The sequence below is a fragment of the Andrographis paniculata genome, unplaced genomic scaffold, assembly GCF_009805555.1.
Source record: "Andrographis paniculata isolate CXL003 unplaced genomic scaffold, ASM980555v1 Contig45END, whole genome shotgun sequence".
Taxonomy (NCBI): domain Eukaryota; kingdom Viridiplantae; phylum Streptophyta; class Magnoliopsida; order Lamiales; family Acanthaceae; genus Andrographis; species Andrographis paniculata.
Window position 1 is genome coordinate 700481 of NW_026137579.1, and position 15896 is coordinate 716376.

The 15896-nt window shown below is 36.4% G+C and overlaps 4 protein-coding genes across 7 annotated transcripts; 2 read left to right on the forward strand and 2 right to left on the reverse strand.

Annotated features, from left to right (window-relative positions):
- Positions 1-597: 597 nt before the first annotated feature.
- Positions 598-2298, reverse strand: LOC127252224 (probable polyamine transporter At3g13620). Its single transcript, XM_051276312.1, has one exon. It carries the CDS (start codon positions 2251-2253, stop codon positions 817-819), a length of 1437 nt encoding a protein of 478 aa, XP_051132269.1. The 5' UTR covers positions 2254-2298; the 3' UTR covers positions 598-816.
- Positions 2299-4696: 2398 nt separating this feature from the next.
- On the forward strand, positions 4697-6349 carry LOC127252278 (probable polyamine transporter At3g13620). Its single transcript, XM_051276400.1, has one exon. The coding sequence runs from the start codon at positions 4756-4758 to the stop codon at positions 6172-6174; it is 1419 nt and encodes a 472-aa protein (XP_051132357.1). The 5' UTR covers positions 4697-4755; the 3' UTR covers positions 6175-6349.
- A 1221-nt stretch (positions 6350-7570) lies between these two features.
- Positions 7571-15536, forward strand: LOC127251597 (vesicle transport protein GOT1-like). Of its 4 annotated transcripts, none has more exons than XR_007838925.1 (8): positions 7575-7860; positions 7936-8032; positions 8671-8762; positions 8846-8926; positions 9016-9113; positions 9192-9273; positions 9383-9554; positions 15400-15536. XR_007838925.1 is itself a non-coding variant. In XM_051275342.1 (7 exons), the coding sequence occupies exons 2-7, from the start codon at positions 7999-8001 to the stop codon at positions 9419-9421; spliced, it is 426 nt and encodes a 141-aa protein (XP_051131299.1). In that variant the 5' UTR covers positions 7571-7805; positions 7936-7998; the 3' UTR covers positions 9422-9695. The 4 variants fall into 4 exon arrangements, 2 of the variants coding, with proteins under 2 accessions (XP_051131299.1, XP_051131297.1); XR_007838926.1 differs by lacking the exon at positions 15400-15536 and adding an exon at positions 13364-13585; XM_051275342.1 differs by lacking the exon at positions 15400-15536 and having other exon boundaries at positions 7571-7805; positions 9383-9695.
- LOC127251595 (probable CoA ligase CCL12) lies at positions 9760-15738 on the reverse strand. Its single transcript, XM_051275338.1, has 13 exons — positions 15482-15738; positions 13739-13868; positions 13400-13659; positions 12691-12892; positions 12530-12570; positions 12068-12196; positions 11872-11945; positions 11560-11780; positions 11107-11201; positions 10791-11007; positions 10571-10696; positions 10359-10457; positions 9760-10240 (listed from the first exon to the last, which is right to left on the reverse strand). Exons 1-13 carry the CDS (start codon positions 15736-15738, stop codon positions 9917-9919), a joined length of 2175 nt encoding a protein of 724 aa, XP_051131295.1. The 3' UTR covers positions 9760-9916.
- Between the last annotated feature and the right edge of the window lie 158 nt (positions 15739-15896).

Here is a 15896-nt window from a genome sequence, read left to right on the forward strand (position 1 = left end):
CATAAATTAATTTTATAAAAAATAAAGAGTTTTAAAAATAGATAAAAATATTTGTTAATTAAAAATAAATAAAAATATATTTAAAATTATTCAACTTATCAAAAATGAAAATCGGTCATGTACAAAAAAAAAAAAAAATGGGATCATATTTGACGGCACCGAGGAAGTATTTTATTTTAGTTATGACAACACCAACATTCGATTTAATTAAAGATTAAAATGCAAATAAAATTTTGTTTGTTTAGTTTTTGATTTAATTTTTTTTATTTGACGTGAACATACAAAAACCGTATCACCAAAACAAACACAAACTTGTGTTGCAATTTTTTTTTCTAAAATGAAAATACATTTTGCACACGTCAATCCCTACTGGCTGGGACAGGAGATCCGTGCGATTTTTCGTAGAGTTATAAGTCCCAAATGTGCTATATTTAAGTTCGGCACGAGATTTTAGATGAAAAATATTAAGTAGCATAATTGAGTAATAATATAATATAATGAAGAGAGAAATATATATATATATTTGATTAGAGTGATGATATGAGATAAAGTGTGGGAATATAAATTAAGTATAATTAATTATTTTTTAATTTAAAAATATTTTGAAACGTACCAAAAAAATAATATTGCGTAATGTTTGAGACGGATGAAGTATTGGGATTAACAAGATGATCAAGTTTATGAGATCCATGGACCTCAACGCCAGAGTGGCTTTACAAACCCAAGGCGCCGGAAGTCCTGGCTGCTCTCAAGAAAGACCCAAGAGAAAAAAGAAAAAGAAAAAGAAAATAAATGACTGGACAGTGACAGGTACCGCTAGCTGTCTTCTTCCTCATGGCGCTCAACCCTCTGAAACTCAAGCCATCCTTTGGATCTGCAGAGCTTCATCAGCAAAAACCATCCGATTCCGGCGGCGGTCATCACCCCACTCACCATGAACACCGCCTTCGTGGCGATCGCCATTATGTACACCAGAAACCCCGCCGGAACCACGCACAGAACCACCAGCGCCGGCAACGGCAGCGGCACTTTGTACGGCCGCTTCAGCTGCGGCCATTTCTTCCGCAGCCATAGAAATGAAGCGAACTCCAGAAGCATCCCTAAACTGTAGAGAAAATTCGTCGACGACACGATGTCTGTGTAGCTCAGGTACGACATCCCCAGCGCTATCGCCGTCGACGCCCCGATCCCCACCCAGGGGGTGTTGAACCACCGCGACCGCCGCCCGAAGAACTTCGGAAGAAGCCCTAATTCGGCCATTCCCAACACCTGGTACGCGCAGCTGCTCAATTGCGCTTCGAATAGACCGATCGACGAAAGTACGGCGCCGATTTCTACCCAGTATTTCAGCCAGTCGCCGGAGATTGTCCTCGCGGCGTCCGCCATGAATCCTGCCTCCCACTTGCTCTGATCGACCACCACAGCGCCGGTCACTGCGATAAGAGGAATTAAATACCCCAAACAAGTAAAAATCACTGCGCAAAGAAGCCCTAACGGAAACGATTTCTTCGGATTTTCGACTTCTCCGGCGAGAGTACTGACATTATCCCAAAAATTCAGATTCCAGAAGAGAGTATTGAAGAACAGATTCCAGTCCTTCTTCACCCCCTTCTGCCCTAAGCTGATCCAGCGATGGGGACGAATTTGCGGAATTGCGATTACAGACATTAGAACGAAAGGGGCGAGGGATACAATCCCTAATCCGACGGCGACGTACCCGACGATCGTGAGGCCTGTGAAATTGAGAAACGCGAGCGCCACAGTCGAAATCAGGATCGCGAGGTTGCGGGGGAGGCCGGAGCCGAAGATCGGAAAGATTCGTTTGAGGTAGTTGATGCAGAGCGCCGGGAAGGCGGCGATGTTGATGACACCGCTGAGGAACTTCCAGGTTCCCATTAGCGACCCGAAGAAGGGCCCGAAGGCCCGGTCGGCCCACACCACGAATCCGCCGTTGCCGGGGAAGGCGGTGGAGAGTTCGGCGGTGATTAGGGCTTCTGGTATGCTCCAAATGAAGGGGAAGACGAGGAATCCGATGATGGCGAGGAGCGGCCCCGCCGCCTGCACCGCCGGCTCTTCGCCGTACGGGCCGCCGGCGACTTCGAAGTAGATGAGGAAGATGAGAGGGATTAGGGTCAGCTTTTTGGTCTTGGTTCTTGTTTTGGTTGCGGCGGTTGTGATGGGGAGCTCTGGCTCTTTCGGCGGCGGCGGCGGCGAGGCGACGGCGGCGGCGTCGGGCGGCGGTTTTGCAGCCATGGGAGGGTTGGTGAGGTTTGGGGATAGGGAGGAGCGATCTTGGATTTCGATTCGATTTGAATTTGAATATTTATAATATCTTAATATCATTATTATTTTTAAAAAATTTTTATTATTTAAACGTAACAATAATGAAACGTATTATATGGTGTTTGTTTATCTATTGATATTTTGATACATCCACTACACCACCGCTCAAATAATATTATATTTATCGATGCGCATTTTCGGATAATAATTAAATAATGTTGATAATACATCAATCAAATTTCGATTCAAATCATTGCAGTTGATTACAAATTACTTCTAGTTTTTATTTTTTATTTTCGTCGCGTTTCTTGTTCTTTTTTTTTTAAAAAAATTAATTATATATTTTAATTATATTTTAAAATTTAAAATTTAAATTTTTAATCTTAATTAAATTATTTTGTTATTTTAATTTTAATTTATAATTATTTTTACTAATACACTTTCTAATTATTTACTAATTATACTTTACCTAAATTTCTGTGTTTACAGTAATACACCCATATTACATGGGACGGAGGAAGTATTCGTTTATTTACAGTATTCGGGTCCGTTACCCTTCCTTTTGTTTACTTTAGACTTTAGTCAATTATTTTATTTATTTATGGAAGTTTCTTAAATATCGAATTAAACAAGATATTTTAATTAAAATATTATATTAATATTTATTTATTTATGTCATCTATGATTCTATTAGCAGTATATTCATAACTCTATTTTTTGAAAGATTTACTATGTAATAACATCAACGTAAGCATTTTTTTTAAAATATTCAATCATAAGGCTTTCTATATAAATATATTATTTTCTATAATATGTGTATTTGCATTTATATTAGGATATGATTGTTATATGCCACTGTTTATTTTCACATTTGTGTTTGTTTGCAATATATTTCCTCTATCCATTTTCTATCGTCTAAAGTATATTTGTATAATTTTTTTAGGTAATTATTTTTTTTATATGAATTGACAAATTTGTCCGTACAAATTAAAAATAATAAATAAATAAAGAATAAAAAAATAAAATTTGATTTAAAAAAAAAAATAGAATGATAGTTATTAGACGTCCAAATAAAAAAATAGTATATTAGTTTTATTTTTTTAAATATCAAAACACTTTTATTTCTTTATATTATACTAAAAATTAAAATTAAAATTTTTTATTATTCAAAATTCAAACTCCAAACAAAAGCAAATTCCTATTAAAGTAAATATGAAATATTATTGTTATTGCAAATGCTGATGTTGTCCGTGAATAAATATTTAATTATGTAAATATTATCCAAATAAATTAAATAAAATATCTTAAATATTACTTTTTGAAAAAATAAAGTAAATAATATGATAATTTATCAACTTTTCATTTTAAATAGAAAATATTTTTAAAAATTTAGTGAAAATTAGTAAGAAAGGACATGGAAGATTTAACAAGTTAATTTATTATTTGCCTTTCAAATTATTATTTTCTTTATCTCATTTTAGTTGTCTTGTTTGTTTGTAGATATAAGAATATAAACAATGTATAATGAATAAATAATTAAGGGTTCCTTTCTTTTTTAAAAAAATTCAAACATATTCTCCTAAAAATTTAATATATAATATACTAATTATTTTTATATTATCTATACAATTTTTTATACTTCTTCGTAAAAAAAAATCAAATCAAAACACAAAACAAACACACCCTAACAAATGTATTAACAAAATAGTTATTGTACAATATAAAATATTATAAACTAATTATTTTATTTAAGATTAAAAATATAAATCATACAATTTAAAATACAATTAAAATATATAATTTTTTTTTAGAAAAAAACAAAGTGGAATAAAAATAAAAAATACACAAATTATTTAATAAAATAAAAAATATAGATATGAGATGAAATTTAATATTTATTATATAACATATATTATCTTGATTCTGTTTATTTTAAGATATAAAAATTGTAACTTTTTCTTTAAAAAACACTCACATAAATTCAAATCCAATATTTGTCACGCTGGTTTAGTATAATTTATTTTTAGAGTCTAATTTGCAGGATAATAAATTCGATCAAAAATTTAACAAATGAGATACTTTGAATAACAATTGTAAATTTCTGCATCATCAAAACAAAATAAAAAAATGACAAATTAGGAATATATATATACTCTTTTAATTCCATAAAAATATCCATTTTACAATGGTCATAATAATTAAATATATATAATTTTAAAATATATTATTAAATATACAGATAATTATAATTAGAATGAAAATAACTAAATAATTTATTTAATAATAAAATTTAAAATTCTTATAATTATAAAAGTAAAAATAAAATTATATGAGATAGTTACTTAAATCTCGTTTTTGTCGTTTCCCTGCCGTAATAAAACTTCCAGCCAGTAGAATGTCGAAGAATCCAATGGAATCTCGATAAACCTTCCAACTCCACAAAGTTAGCATTCCCACCTCTGATCCAACACCATGGGAGGAGTATCTACTCAATTCCCACCACTCCTTCCCCCGGAGGATCAACACCCTCACACCGCCGCGCCGCCGGCGGAGAAGCGCTCCAACAAGCTCGCGCTCCTCCCCCTAATTTTCCTCATTTACTTCGAGGTCGCCGGGGGCCCCTACGGCGTGGAAGCCGCCGTCGGCGCGGCCGGCCCTCTCTTCGCGATTCTAGGGTTTCTAATTTTCCCCTTCATCTGGAGCATCCCGGAGGCCCTGATCACGGCGGAGCTTGCCACCGCCTTCCCCGGCAACGGCGGATTCGTGATTTGGGCTCACAAGGCGTTCGGCCCCTTCTGGGGCTCGATGATGGGCTCCTGGAAGCTCCTCAGCGGCGTAATTAATCTCGCCTCTTATCCAGCCCTATTCGTCGACTACATCAAGCTCGTCTTCCCCGTCGTCTCCTCCGGCGTCCCTAGATTCGTCGCCGTCCTGTTTTCCACTCTGTTTCTATCCTTCCTGAATTACACCGGCTTGACAGTCGTCGGATACACCGCCGTCTGCCTAGGGTTAATTTCCCTCTCCCCATTCTTAGTCCTTTCCCTAATTTCGATCCCTAAAATCGATCCCCGCCGCTGGCTCAGTCTAGGGCAGAAAGGATTGGGCAAAAACTGGAGATTATTCTTCAACACTCTGTTCTGGAACTTGAATTTTTGGGATAACGCCAGCACATTAGCCGGCGAGGTAGAACAGCCACAGATTACATTCCCTAGGGCTTTATTCTCCGCTGGAATTCTCGCTTGTTTAGGCTACTTGATTCCTCTCCTCGCCGCCACCGGAGCAACACCGCTGGATCAAACAAAATGGGCGGACGGCTACTTCGCCGATCTAGCTTCCATAATCGCCGGCCCCTGGTTAAAAGTCTGGGTCGAATTCGGGGCCCTTTTGTCGGTGATCGGGCTATACGAAGCTCAATTGAGCAGCTGCGCGTATCAAATCCTCGGCATGGCTGATCTAGCAGTCGTGCCGCGGGCATTCGGGCAGCGATCCAAGTGGTTCGACACCCCTTGGGTCGGGATCATGCTGTCCACTCTTGTTGCATTGTGTGTTTCGTGTTTGGAATTTTCCGACATAATATCATGCGTGAATTTCTTGTATAGTTTGGGGATGTTGTTGGAGTTTGCATCGTTTCTCCGGCTGAGGCAGAGCATGGCCGGAGTGGAGCGGCCGTATAAAGTTCCGGCGGGGATGCGGGGGCTGGTGGTTATGTGTTTGGTGCCTTCTGTATTTTTGGTGTATGTTTTGGCTGTTGGTAATGGGACTGTGTATTTGGTTAGCTCCTTGCTGACTGCTGCAGGTGTGGTCTGGTATTTCTTGATGAACTTTTGCAGGTCGAGAATGTTGGTCGAGTTTGATGGGGACGACGATGATCCTTTCTTGCATTTGAATTAGACAAGACAAGACAACCAATTTGGTGTAAGTAATCTTGTTTAATTTCTATTGTTTGATCTGATTAAGATCAAGTAAATTTGATCTGATTGAAGACATTTTTATATGTATTTGTTTCTAGAAGCTCTTTAGTTAATAAGATTGTGTTGAAATTTTATGTGGGATTTCAATTTGTGTATCTGAGGGTATGTTTCTTTAGACAGGAATGGAATGAAAAAAATTTGGTTTGAATTTGATATTAAAATAATATGAATGAGATATTTTTGTAAGAAAAAAAAGTATATTTTTTTCCGGAATGAACGAAGAATATTGAAGATATTGCGAATTGCAATGAACCAATCCCAATACACAGCACTACGGGTTTAAGTGGAGGGACTTTACCCTTATAAAAAAAGGAACTTCATTCATCATATCCAATATAGGAAAATATTCCACACATATTTTGGAAAATTTAATATTCCATCTGTTTGGTCGACCTTTTCTTTAATATCAGATTATTTAATTAAATTATTATTTTTATTTTATTTTATTTTTATATTAAAATATTATTCTCTCTATTATATTTTAAATGATATTTTTTATTTTTTATATACTTTTTTTTTATATTAAATTAAAACATATTTAATAAATATAAATAAAATTTACTTTAACATGTAACAATATAGGATTTCTATTTCTCTTAACAAATATATATTCCTGTGTTTGTGCGATGTCCTTTATTTTTTAAATACAAATTTTAGGTTGAACAAATTTGTCAATTTATAACAAAAAAAAAAAAAAACAATCATTTAAAAAAATAGTGCAAATATACCTTAGGACAAGGAAATAATATTTTTATTTACATTTAAAATTTTATTTATTTTATAAAATTAATTTATATTAATTATAAATAAATGAATATATATTTTTTATTTACTTATTTTTATTTTTATTGTAATATAAATTTTAAAATATTTAAAAATTCTAATTTCTTTTATTCATATAAATTAAAATATTTTAGAAGGAGTACTCCTTAATCGAAGCTCCTTTGAGATTTTCGTAATATATTTTAAAATAGTAATATTTTATTAATTAATAAAATTATAAAATAAAATTATAAATTAATTGTATATAGTTGATTTGAAGTGCTGGACAAAAATATAAAAAAAAAATAAAAAAAAATAAAAAATAGAATTAAAAGGAAGAGATTATTATTCATGTTTTTGCAAACAAAATGGTACTCGATAATTGAGGGGAGCAGAGGGCTTAATAACTAATTTGGTCCAAATTCCCACAATGCTGTTGCATTTAATGCATCACGTGCAAAAATAAAACTACAAAATAATTGGAGAGAGAGAGAGTAATCTTGAAAACGAGTGACTCAGTGAGCCGAGCCATTCCGAGTCAGCTGAGCTGAGCTGGTCCGTCCATCCACATCGTCAATGTCATCGCGCCAATGCTATTTGTTTGCCTCCCTTCCAAGTTTGCGACTCGAAACTTCTTCGTTTCTCTTCTATTATATTCTATACTATACGCGCCATCCATGCCTATATATAATAAGGATGTGGATCTACCAGAAAGGTGGCGTTTCTCTTTTGTGCGGAGACATCTGATCAGCCTCGCTCGGACGGAGCAACAGATCTCGATCTCGTTAGGTTAATATTGATTTTTGCCGGAGCAGGACGCGCTAATTCGCTTGTGATAGTTTTGGTAAATTCCTTTATTAAAAACGAACGTGTCATCGGAAAACCTTATTTGTGATAATTCCTTGTTCTGATTACACAGTGGTTTGGGATTTTCGTCGACTTGTTGGGGTTTCGAAAAGTGTATTGCGTTCTGCTCGCGGAAATGGTGACGTCGCTCGAGATGAACGATCGTAAAAGTAAGTTGATTTCGTTTTGTAAGCGCAAGCTTCGCGGCAACTGGAAGTAATTTTGTTTGTGTATGTGCGTTAGGGCAAAAACAACAAATGTAGGATTTTATGGTTCTTTCTCCTGTGGCTTAACAAACCAGGAGTGAACGTCTCTCTTTTTTCTTTCCTTTGTATATAAAAGTGCATGGAAATAGTTTGCATCTCATCAGCTGGGTTTGCGATCCTTAATTTCATTATTTGCATCAGAAATTCGCAGGATATCCCTTCCTCATTTGGCAAATGTTACTACAGAATTTTTGTTCATGAATATATATATAATTCATGGGACTGGTTACGGTGATGCCGGACAGATCTTAATGATATTCATAACATAGATGTTTCTGTTGTCAATTAATATATATATATATATATATATTGAAGTTGGTTAACATATAATATGCGATGAGCATCAACGGTCATGTATTGTTAGTTTATGACATATGTTGCATTTGTATTTTATTAATATAGACTATCAATTGTCTATATATTTGTTATGTCTTATCCATGTATATGCCATGTCTTGGAAGTAGGATGTCGAATGAAATCATTTAACACTCTAACAGCCGCCGTAATTCATATTATATCTTGCTTGATGTATCTTGAAACAGAAATCGGGCTCGGTTTGACGGGCTTTGGAGTTTTCTTTTCATTTTTGGGGATCATTCTCTTCTTTGATGCAGGTCTTCTTGCAATGGGAAATGTGAGTAAGCTTTTGTAGTACTGTGTGATAATTTTCTCATCGCCCACCTTCATCATCACCATTTCTTATATTGTCTGATGCAGATCCTATTCTTCTTGGGGGTGGCATTAACAATTGGACTCGATTCATCTGCCAAGTTCTTTATGAAGCCTTCAAATTTCAAGGTTTTTGTTTGTTTGTTTGTCAAAGATGCATTGCCTCTTTGTTTCTTCGTAACCACTCTAGTTTCGGGGGCATTTTATTTTGTTTGCAGGGGACTGTTTCATTTGGTGTTGGCTTTTTCTTCGTCATATTTGGATGGCCCATAATTGGGATGATTGTTGAGGCATATGGATTTGTTGTGCTCTTCAGGTTTCACACACAACTCCAATTTGTTTCGCATTAGATCTGTACTATGTAGTGGTATTAGCTGATTCATTGTTTTTGCAGTGGGTTTTGGCCGACGTTGGCTGTCTTTCTGCAGAGGATACCAGCAATTGGTTGGCTCTTCCAACATCCATTTGTGAGATTGGTATAGTAGCTAGTAGCTTTCCTAATTTTTTACATCATGTTTGTTTAAGATGATTTGATTCAGTGTATATGGTTTTAGTTTAACTTGCATCCGCTGGTGTTGTGTGCAGTTTCTTGATCGCTTGCGAGGGAGAAGGGTGCCTGTGTAAGAATAATTTACAGAAATGCAGCCCAAGAATAATGTATATTGTGCATTGCATTTGGGATCATCACATAAAGACAAGAGTTTGATGTGATGAAAGCTGGAATGGCTCTCTTAATCAGCAGATGAAAAACAGACAGGTAACATATTGATTTTAATTAACAAAACATATACGAGTTAATTGAAATTTTGTGCTATTAGTTTATACTAACTATTTCATCATATGTTTCATTTATATAAATATTTGAGGTATTGGCATGCTGAATGATGTTCATATAGCATACTAACAGGTTGAGTTGGAAACCATAATTATATTAATAATACCGCGGGTTATCACATTATTAATAAAAAAAAGTCTAAATATAGGTTGATAGATATTGGAAGTAGGCTTGGGTATAAGTTAAGATACATAGGAATGATCCTAATTCACAGCAGTAGCAAATTCTGATCGATTGTTATTGCAATCCAAATATGGCAAATAAATCAGCCATATCAGATCAGATCAGATCTTGCTATGCAATTTCTGAAGTTCCTTCCTGAACTGATCCCTAAGCACCCTCCGGAGCAACTTATTCGACATTGTCCGAGGGAGCTCTGAAACTGTCCTTACAAACCTCACCTTGAACAGAGGATTCAGGTTTGTCTGAATGGCTCTCGAAAACTTCGTCTTCAGGACATCTGTTTCCGCATTGAGCCCCTTCTTCAACACCACAAAGATGGCCAGCTGTTCCGGCCCTCCTTCTGGGGGCGCCACGCTTACTGCAGCTGTTTCCATGATGCTTTCATCCGCAAGGTTGCACACGGCCTCGATCTCCACTGAACTCGTCTGCATTGTTCAATTCAACCATCTCAGTTCCATCTAAACTCTGTTTTGTTTAAAGACATTATGGGTCGTGTAGGGTAGGAAGACAGATGGTATGAGACTATCAAGTATCAACCCCTACCTTAATGCCTCCGAGGTTCATAGTGTCATCGACTCTGCCCTGCACCATCAAATACCCCCCAATTGTTCTCTTCAACATGTCTCCGTGTCTCCTAAGTTGCTGCAACAAGAGGCCGCGCTTCTCAGACATTTCATTATCAAAACCAGAACTAACAGCGCAGTAGGAGGAAATAAAGAAATCGACTATATGAAAGGCTTCATTGTTAAGCATACCATTCCCTTGTACAGTGGCATACCCTTGAAGTAAACCTCCTCGTGGTCAGCATTCAGCAACCTGTCGGTTGCACCCATGTACCTGGGAAATAAGCCTACTTCGCCCACACAAGGTTGATCATCCGGCTGCCAAACAGGAAATCACATAAGAGGATAGTCTTCAGCTATATCCAACGGTTATTCAGTCATGCACATGCAAGAAGTACGTTACGCCACTTACATAAGGGTTCCCATTTTCGTCAAGAATGACTAATCCGGTTCCCATTGAGGCAGAGCTAAATGCTCCAAAGGACTGGGGTTGCAGAAGATTTCCTTGAATGTAAGAGGATGAAAGTTCTGTTCCTCCACAGCACTCGATAATTGGCTTGTAATATGCCCTTGATGATAGCCATAGGTCATCATCGACATTGGATGTTTCTCCAGTTGTAGAAAATGTCCTGTAAAGCGGGAGTGTGTGCACATACATTCATGGTTTTAGTCATTCCTTACTATCAACAAAGTCTACATTAATATCGACAGTTAAGTGTGTATGCTACTTTATCTTTGTCCAATCTAAGCCTTCCATGCAATTTGTTGTCTTCCAGGTCCTCACCAAGCTAGGTACAGTCCCTAACATTGTTACACCTGCATCCTGGAATCAAGAACAATGCAAACTACAATAAGCAGAGATTATCATTTAAAAATCCACAGCCTAATCTACTCAATGAATCTATCAACAAAACAATTCATATAATTTTTGGATTACTCAAGTAGAGTAGTTTCTCCACATGTTTACTTAATCCTAATGGCTATCTAAATGATAAGTTTACGCCAACTAGAGCTGTTTGGGCGAGTTTAGCATCTCATCTATACCTAGAGTGGTTCGGTTATGCACTTGATCATGAAGGATATTGATCTCTCATAACAAATATATATTCTTATAGTTTATAAAATTATATACACGCCATAATTACCTAGCAAGATGTGCTTAATTAGGAGGTTTTAGTTACCTGGACAAATTTTCCAAACCCATGGTCGAGAGGAGACCCGTGGTAGAGTGCTAGTGTTGCGCCAGTTAGGAAACATGTGTAGAGTGTAATTGGGCCCATAACCCATCCTAAGTTTGTTGGCCAGCAGACAACATCTTCAGATTGAACATTGAGATGCGTCCATGAATCAGCAGTACAACGAATTGGAGAAAGTTGAGTCCATGGTATAGCTTTTGGCTCTCCTGTTCAATGGTGGACAATGCATTTGTAATCTGGAAATGCAACAGAAGCAGCATGACACCTAAACTGTGTTGAGAAGAAAGAACTACTAACCTGTGGTACCCGATGAAAATAGGATATTGGTAACAGACTCTATGGGTTGGTAAACTGGTGAAAAGAAATTTGAGCTGCAAGAGACACATTTCAAAACGCAAAGTTTTTTGGTAGAGGAATGTGCAGCTGATTGTTCATAGACTTTTGCACACGCCACACAACGACCACCTTCTACACCATATATTGATGGAGTTACCTTGTTAGCTGAGGTGCAGAGGACAGAAAACTTCCCCATGATATATCTTGGTTCCTTAAGCTAATAGCTACATCTTTTCCAGTTGCGGGGATAACTATAACAATCTCTGGATCACTTTCGACTACTTTACTGCAAGGAAAGATAACAACTTACATTAAGTGTGGCTTTTGCAGGAACTGGTGAAAGGCAGCAAGGCATGCATGTACCGAATCTACAAATCAACTCAAAATAATAACATATTTTGCTTTGATTAGTTCTATCCAACCACCAAATCACACAGATAAATTCTCACTTGAAGAAATATGCACTTCCAATAATTGTATACAGGGTACTATTAGGTTGGGTTAAAGTAAATGACAGTCAGAGTATTACCAGTTAGCCTATAAACATGATCACATCTTTTGCATCGCTATTCACAAACATTTCAATAGAATAACCATTCAGCTAAAATGTCTGTAATACCTGTACAAAGGAAATCTCCTCCCTCCCCGCACAAGAAAATCCTAGAATTGTGCCAAGTTAGAATCATTCAAATATGAGATATTTGGCGATTTGCCATGTAAGAGGGAACCTCATTTATCAACCTCTGTATATAGATGAAAAGGTAAGTTCTTTGCACCTACCTGCGTAAAAATTGCCTTCGCTTTTGATATACGCAGACGAGTAGCAATTTCCTTTGGTGCAAAGCTGTCAGCAATTGATACAACAACAAGTCCTGCAACTACGATTGCCAAGTATATTATAACTGCAGTAACAGTCATCTGCATGTCAATGGCGATTGCATCTCCTTTGTTGAATTTCAAGCTCAGTGCAGTTGCTACCACCCTACTCGAGAAATAAAGACCATTAACATACTTAGAAATATGCAGCCGATGAAGCTTTATTACATACAAGGCTAAATCTTAATACGAACACTTTCTTGCCATTCAATGTTACGGGCAAACAATCAGATATCTCCATTGTTTCGATTCTCAAGAACATTAGGTTTCGCTTAATTCATTCCAATGTTTATTCACATCTCCCAAAAATCGAATACATGTATCTGATCCATCCAACATAAACATAACTTAGCCAAATAATTTTCCTTTTTACGTAAAAATAAAGAAAATTCAAGCTTTCAACAATCATTCAATGTAAACTCTATTTATGCTCAAACACAACTAAGCATTATACCCTAATAATGAACAATCACTCTACCTTATCACACATATATAATTCGACTCTTTTGTGAAAAATATAGTTTTATTCACGGCAATTTCACACACTAAAACAATGCACTATTTTTTCTTATTGTAGAATGATGTAGATCAATGTCAATAACTGAAAGCATACATTACTTGTTCCCGGAGTTCCTTCAATGTCATGCTTTTGACATTAAGATCATCGCAGCCTTCGTCTCTCCACACAATGGCTAAGCTATCATCGTGCTTCTTCAAATAACTGTTTGGCTGAATACAACAGTCAGCAATATTCAAAATTGCACCAGGCAGCCAGGTTCCGTGAGGTTTGGATTTATCAGAGGTGTCTAAAATACACTTTGGCGGCAAGGAAAATTGAACGGAGAGCTCCTTTAATACAAGCGGCCAATACATCTGAAAAATACAAAAAAGACCGTTGTCTGAACTAAATGGCGGAGTCAGCTTCAACATGTGTAAGTGAAGAAGGCCTTGCCTCAGGATGCTGCACAGAGAACTGCTGAAATTGTTTGAAACTCGTGATTGGGTCCTTGTAGGAAGCCCCTAATAGCCTTGGACCATGAGATTCCATGATACGCCCCAAATTTGTATGTATAGCCTGATGCCTGGTGATAAAAAACCACGAATCCGAAGAAAGAAAGCATAAATATTCAATCTTTAATAATTAATGGTAATTATCACAAAAGATAAAAAACAGCAATATGATATCCAGGGCTAATGCAACTCTTGCTCAAGTTTAAGATGTGATACCTTTTAATACAGCCACATTCTAACTGACTTTGTCATATATAGGAGGGTATATATGATGAATATGAACCAGATGGTGTAATAACTTAACATTTCCCAAAAGATGCCAAAAGCTTCTACAACTCTAAACTCGCGAGGCATAAATGTGTCGTATCTACATTTTCTCTCAACCATGTAACCATATCCGCACTTTTCAGCTTCTTAACCACACCTCCTTAGGCCATCACTGTCGAGTACAGTTATATACACTACTAACGTTTACCTATTCAAAATATCTACTTCATGATCTTGATATGTGCTTACGACGTCATCTAATGAAGTTTGAATAGAAATATCAGTCAACCCTTTTGGACAACTCACCTGTGCTGATGCAGATGCCAAGAACAAAGTGAGAATGCTGCTGCTAAATACCAATTACTTCGAATTCAACTACATTATCCTAATGACCTAATTCATGTAGAAGAAAACCAACAATTCCTTGGCTCTTTGAAGACATAACAGGAAATATGGTAGTTTAGGGCACATAACCAAACTTTCAAATAGGGTTGGTTCGGTACGGTATATCGAAACTTATACAGTATATGGTACCGAAATTTTCGGTATGATAATTTATCATATTGTTACTGAACAGAGAAATCGGTATACCAAAAAATCGGTATGATTTATATTTTATATCGTACCGTACCGATTATTCGGTATGCTGAACTATCCGTATGTTATCGGTATATACCGATTTATACCGAAATATTGAAACTTAAACAGTATCGATTTATACCGTATTATACCGAAATATCAAAATTTAAACGATATTGAGATATACAGTATTATACCGAAAATTAAACAATATCGATATATACCGCAGTATCAAAAATACCGAATTAGTATTTTTTTACTATTTAGAATTATTAAGAATATATTACCATATGCTTCCTCCACTTCTAAGGATCACATTTAGCTTTTGCATCATTATATTTAACATTAAAAATATCCTTATATTTATATTTATATGATTTTTTTGTACAAATATCCTTACACTAATTTAAATATTTTTACAATTTTTTCTTAATATAATAATTAATATTCAAATATCAGCATAAAAAAAGTAAATGGAACCTTTAGAACCTATTGGAGGTAGTATTAAATATAAAAAATAATAATTTTGGTATTTCTGTAAATACTGAAACACCGATATATAAAAAATAATTAGGAAAATATATGGTACCACGACACTGTACCGAAATTTATGGTATACCGAATATTCGATATTATCCATATATTTTCGGTATGATATGTGCTGTATTTCGGTATTTCATTATATTTTCCCACCCCTACTTTCAAACACGGAGTATCGAAAATCTCTGCAACTAACAACCTTTGGGGACTATGCAGGCACTCTTCTTCTTCCACTCGACAGTGTTCACCTTGATATTTAAATAGCCAGAATGAGTGTGAGAGAGTGAGTATCACTTACAGAGAGGGGAACCAGTAGAGAGGAGGGCCATGGATGGCGTCATCTCGGTCACGGTAGACGGAGTAGTAGACGAGCTGATGGAGTGCATGGGGGTGTTGTGGCTTCAGGAGCTTGCGAGCCACGATGTGGCGCCATACCTGCTCTGCACCGCCGGGATTGGCGAGTATCTCCTTCAGCTCCCTCTCGAAATTTGTGGATTCCTGGACGGAGAGTCCGCATCTCACCAAATCCTCCATCCCTACTCGGCCGCCCACCATTTCTCCACCAAATTAATTTTCAGAGCACCTTCTCTGCCTGTACTTCTTTCTAGAAGAGGCCGGAGTAAAAGTGGTAGGTAGAGGCAGAGGTAGAGGTAGAGGCCAGCACCTGCACCTACACAGAAATAATAAAAAGGAGATATTTTGGCAGTACATAA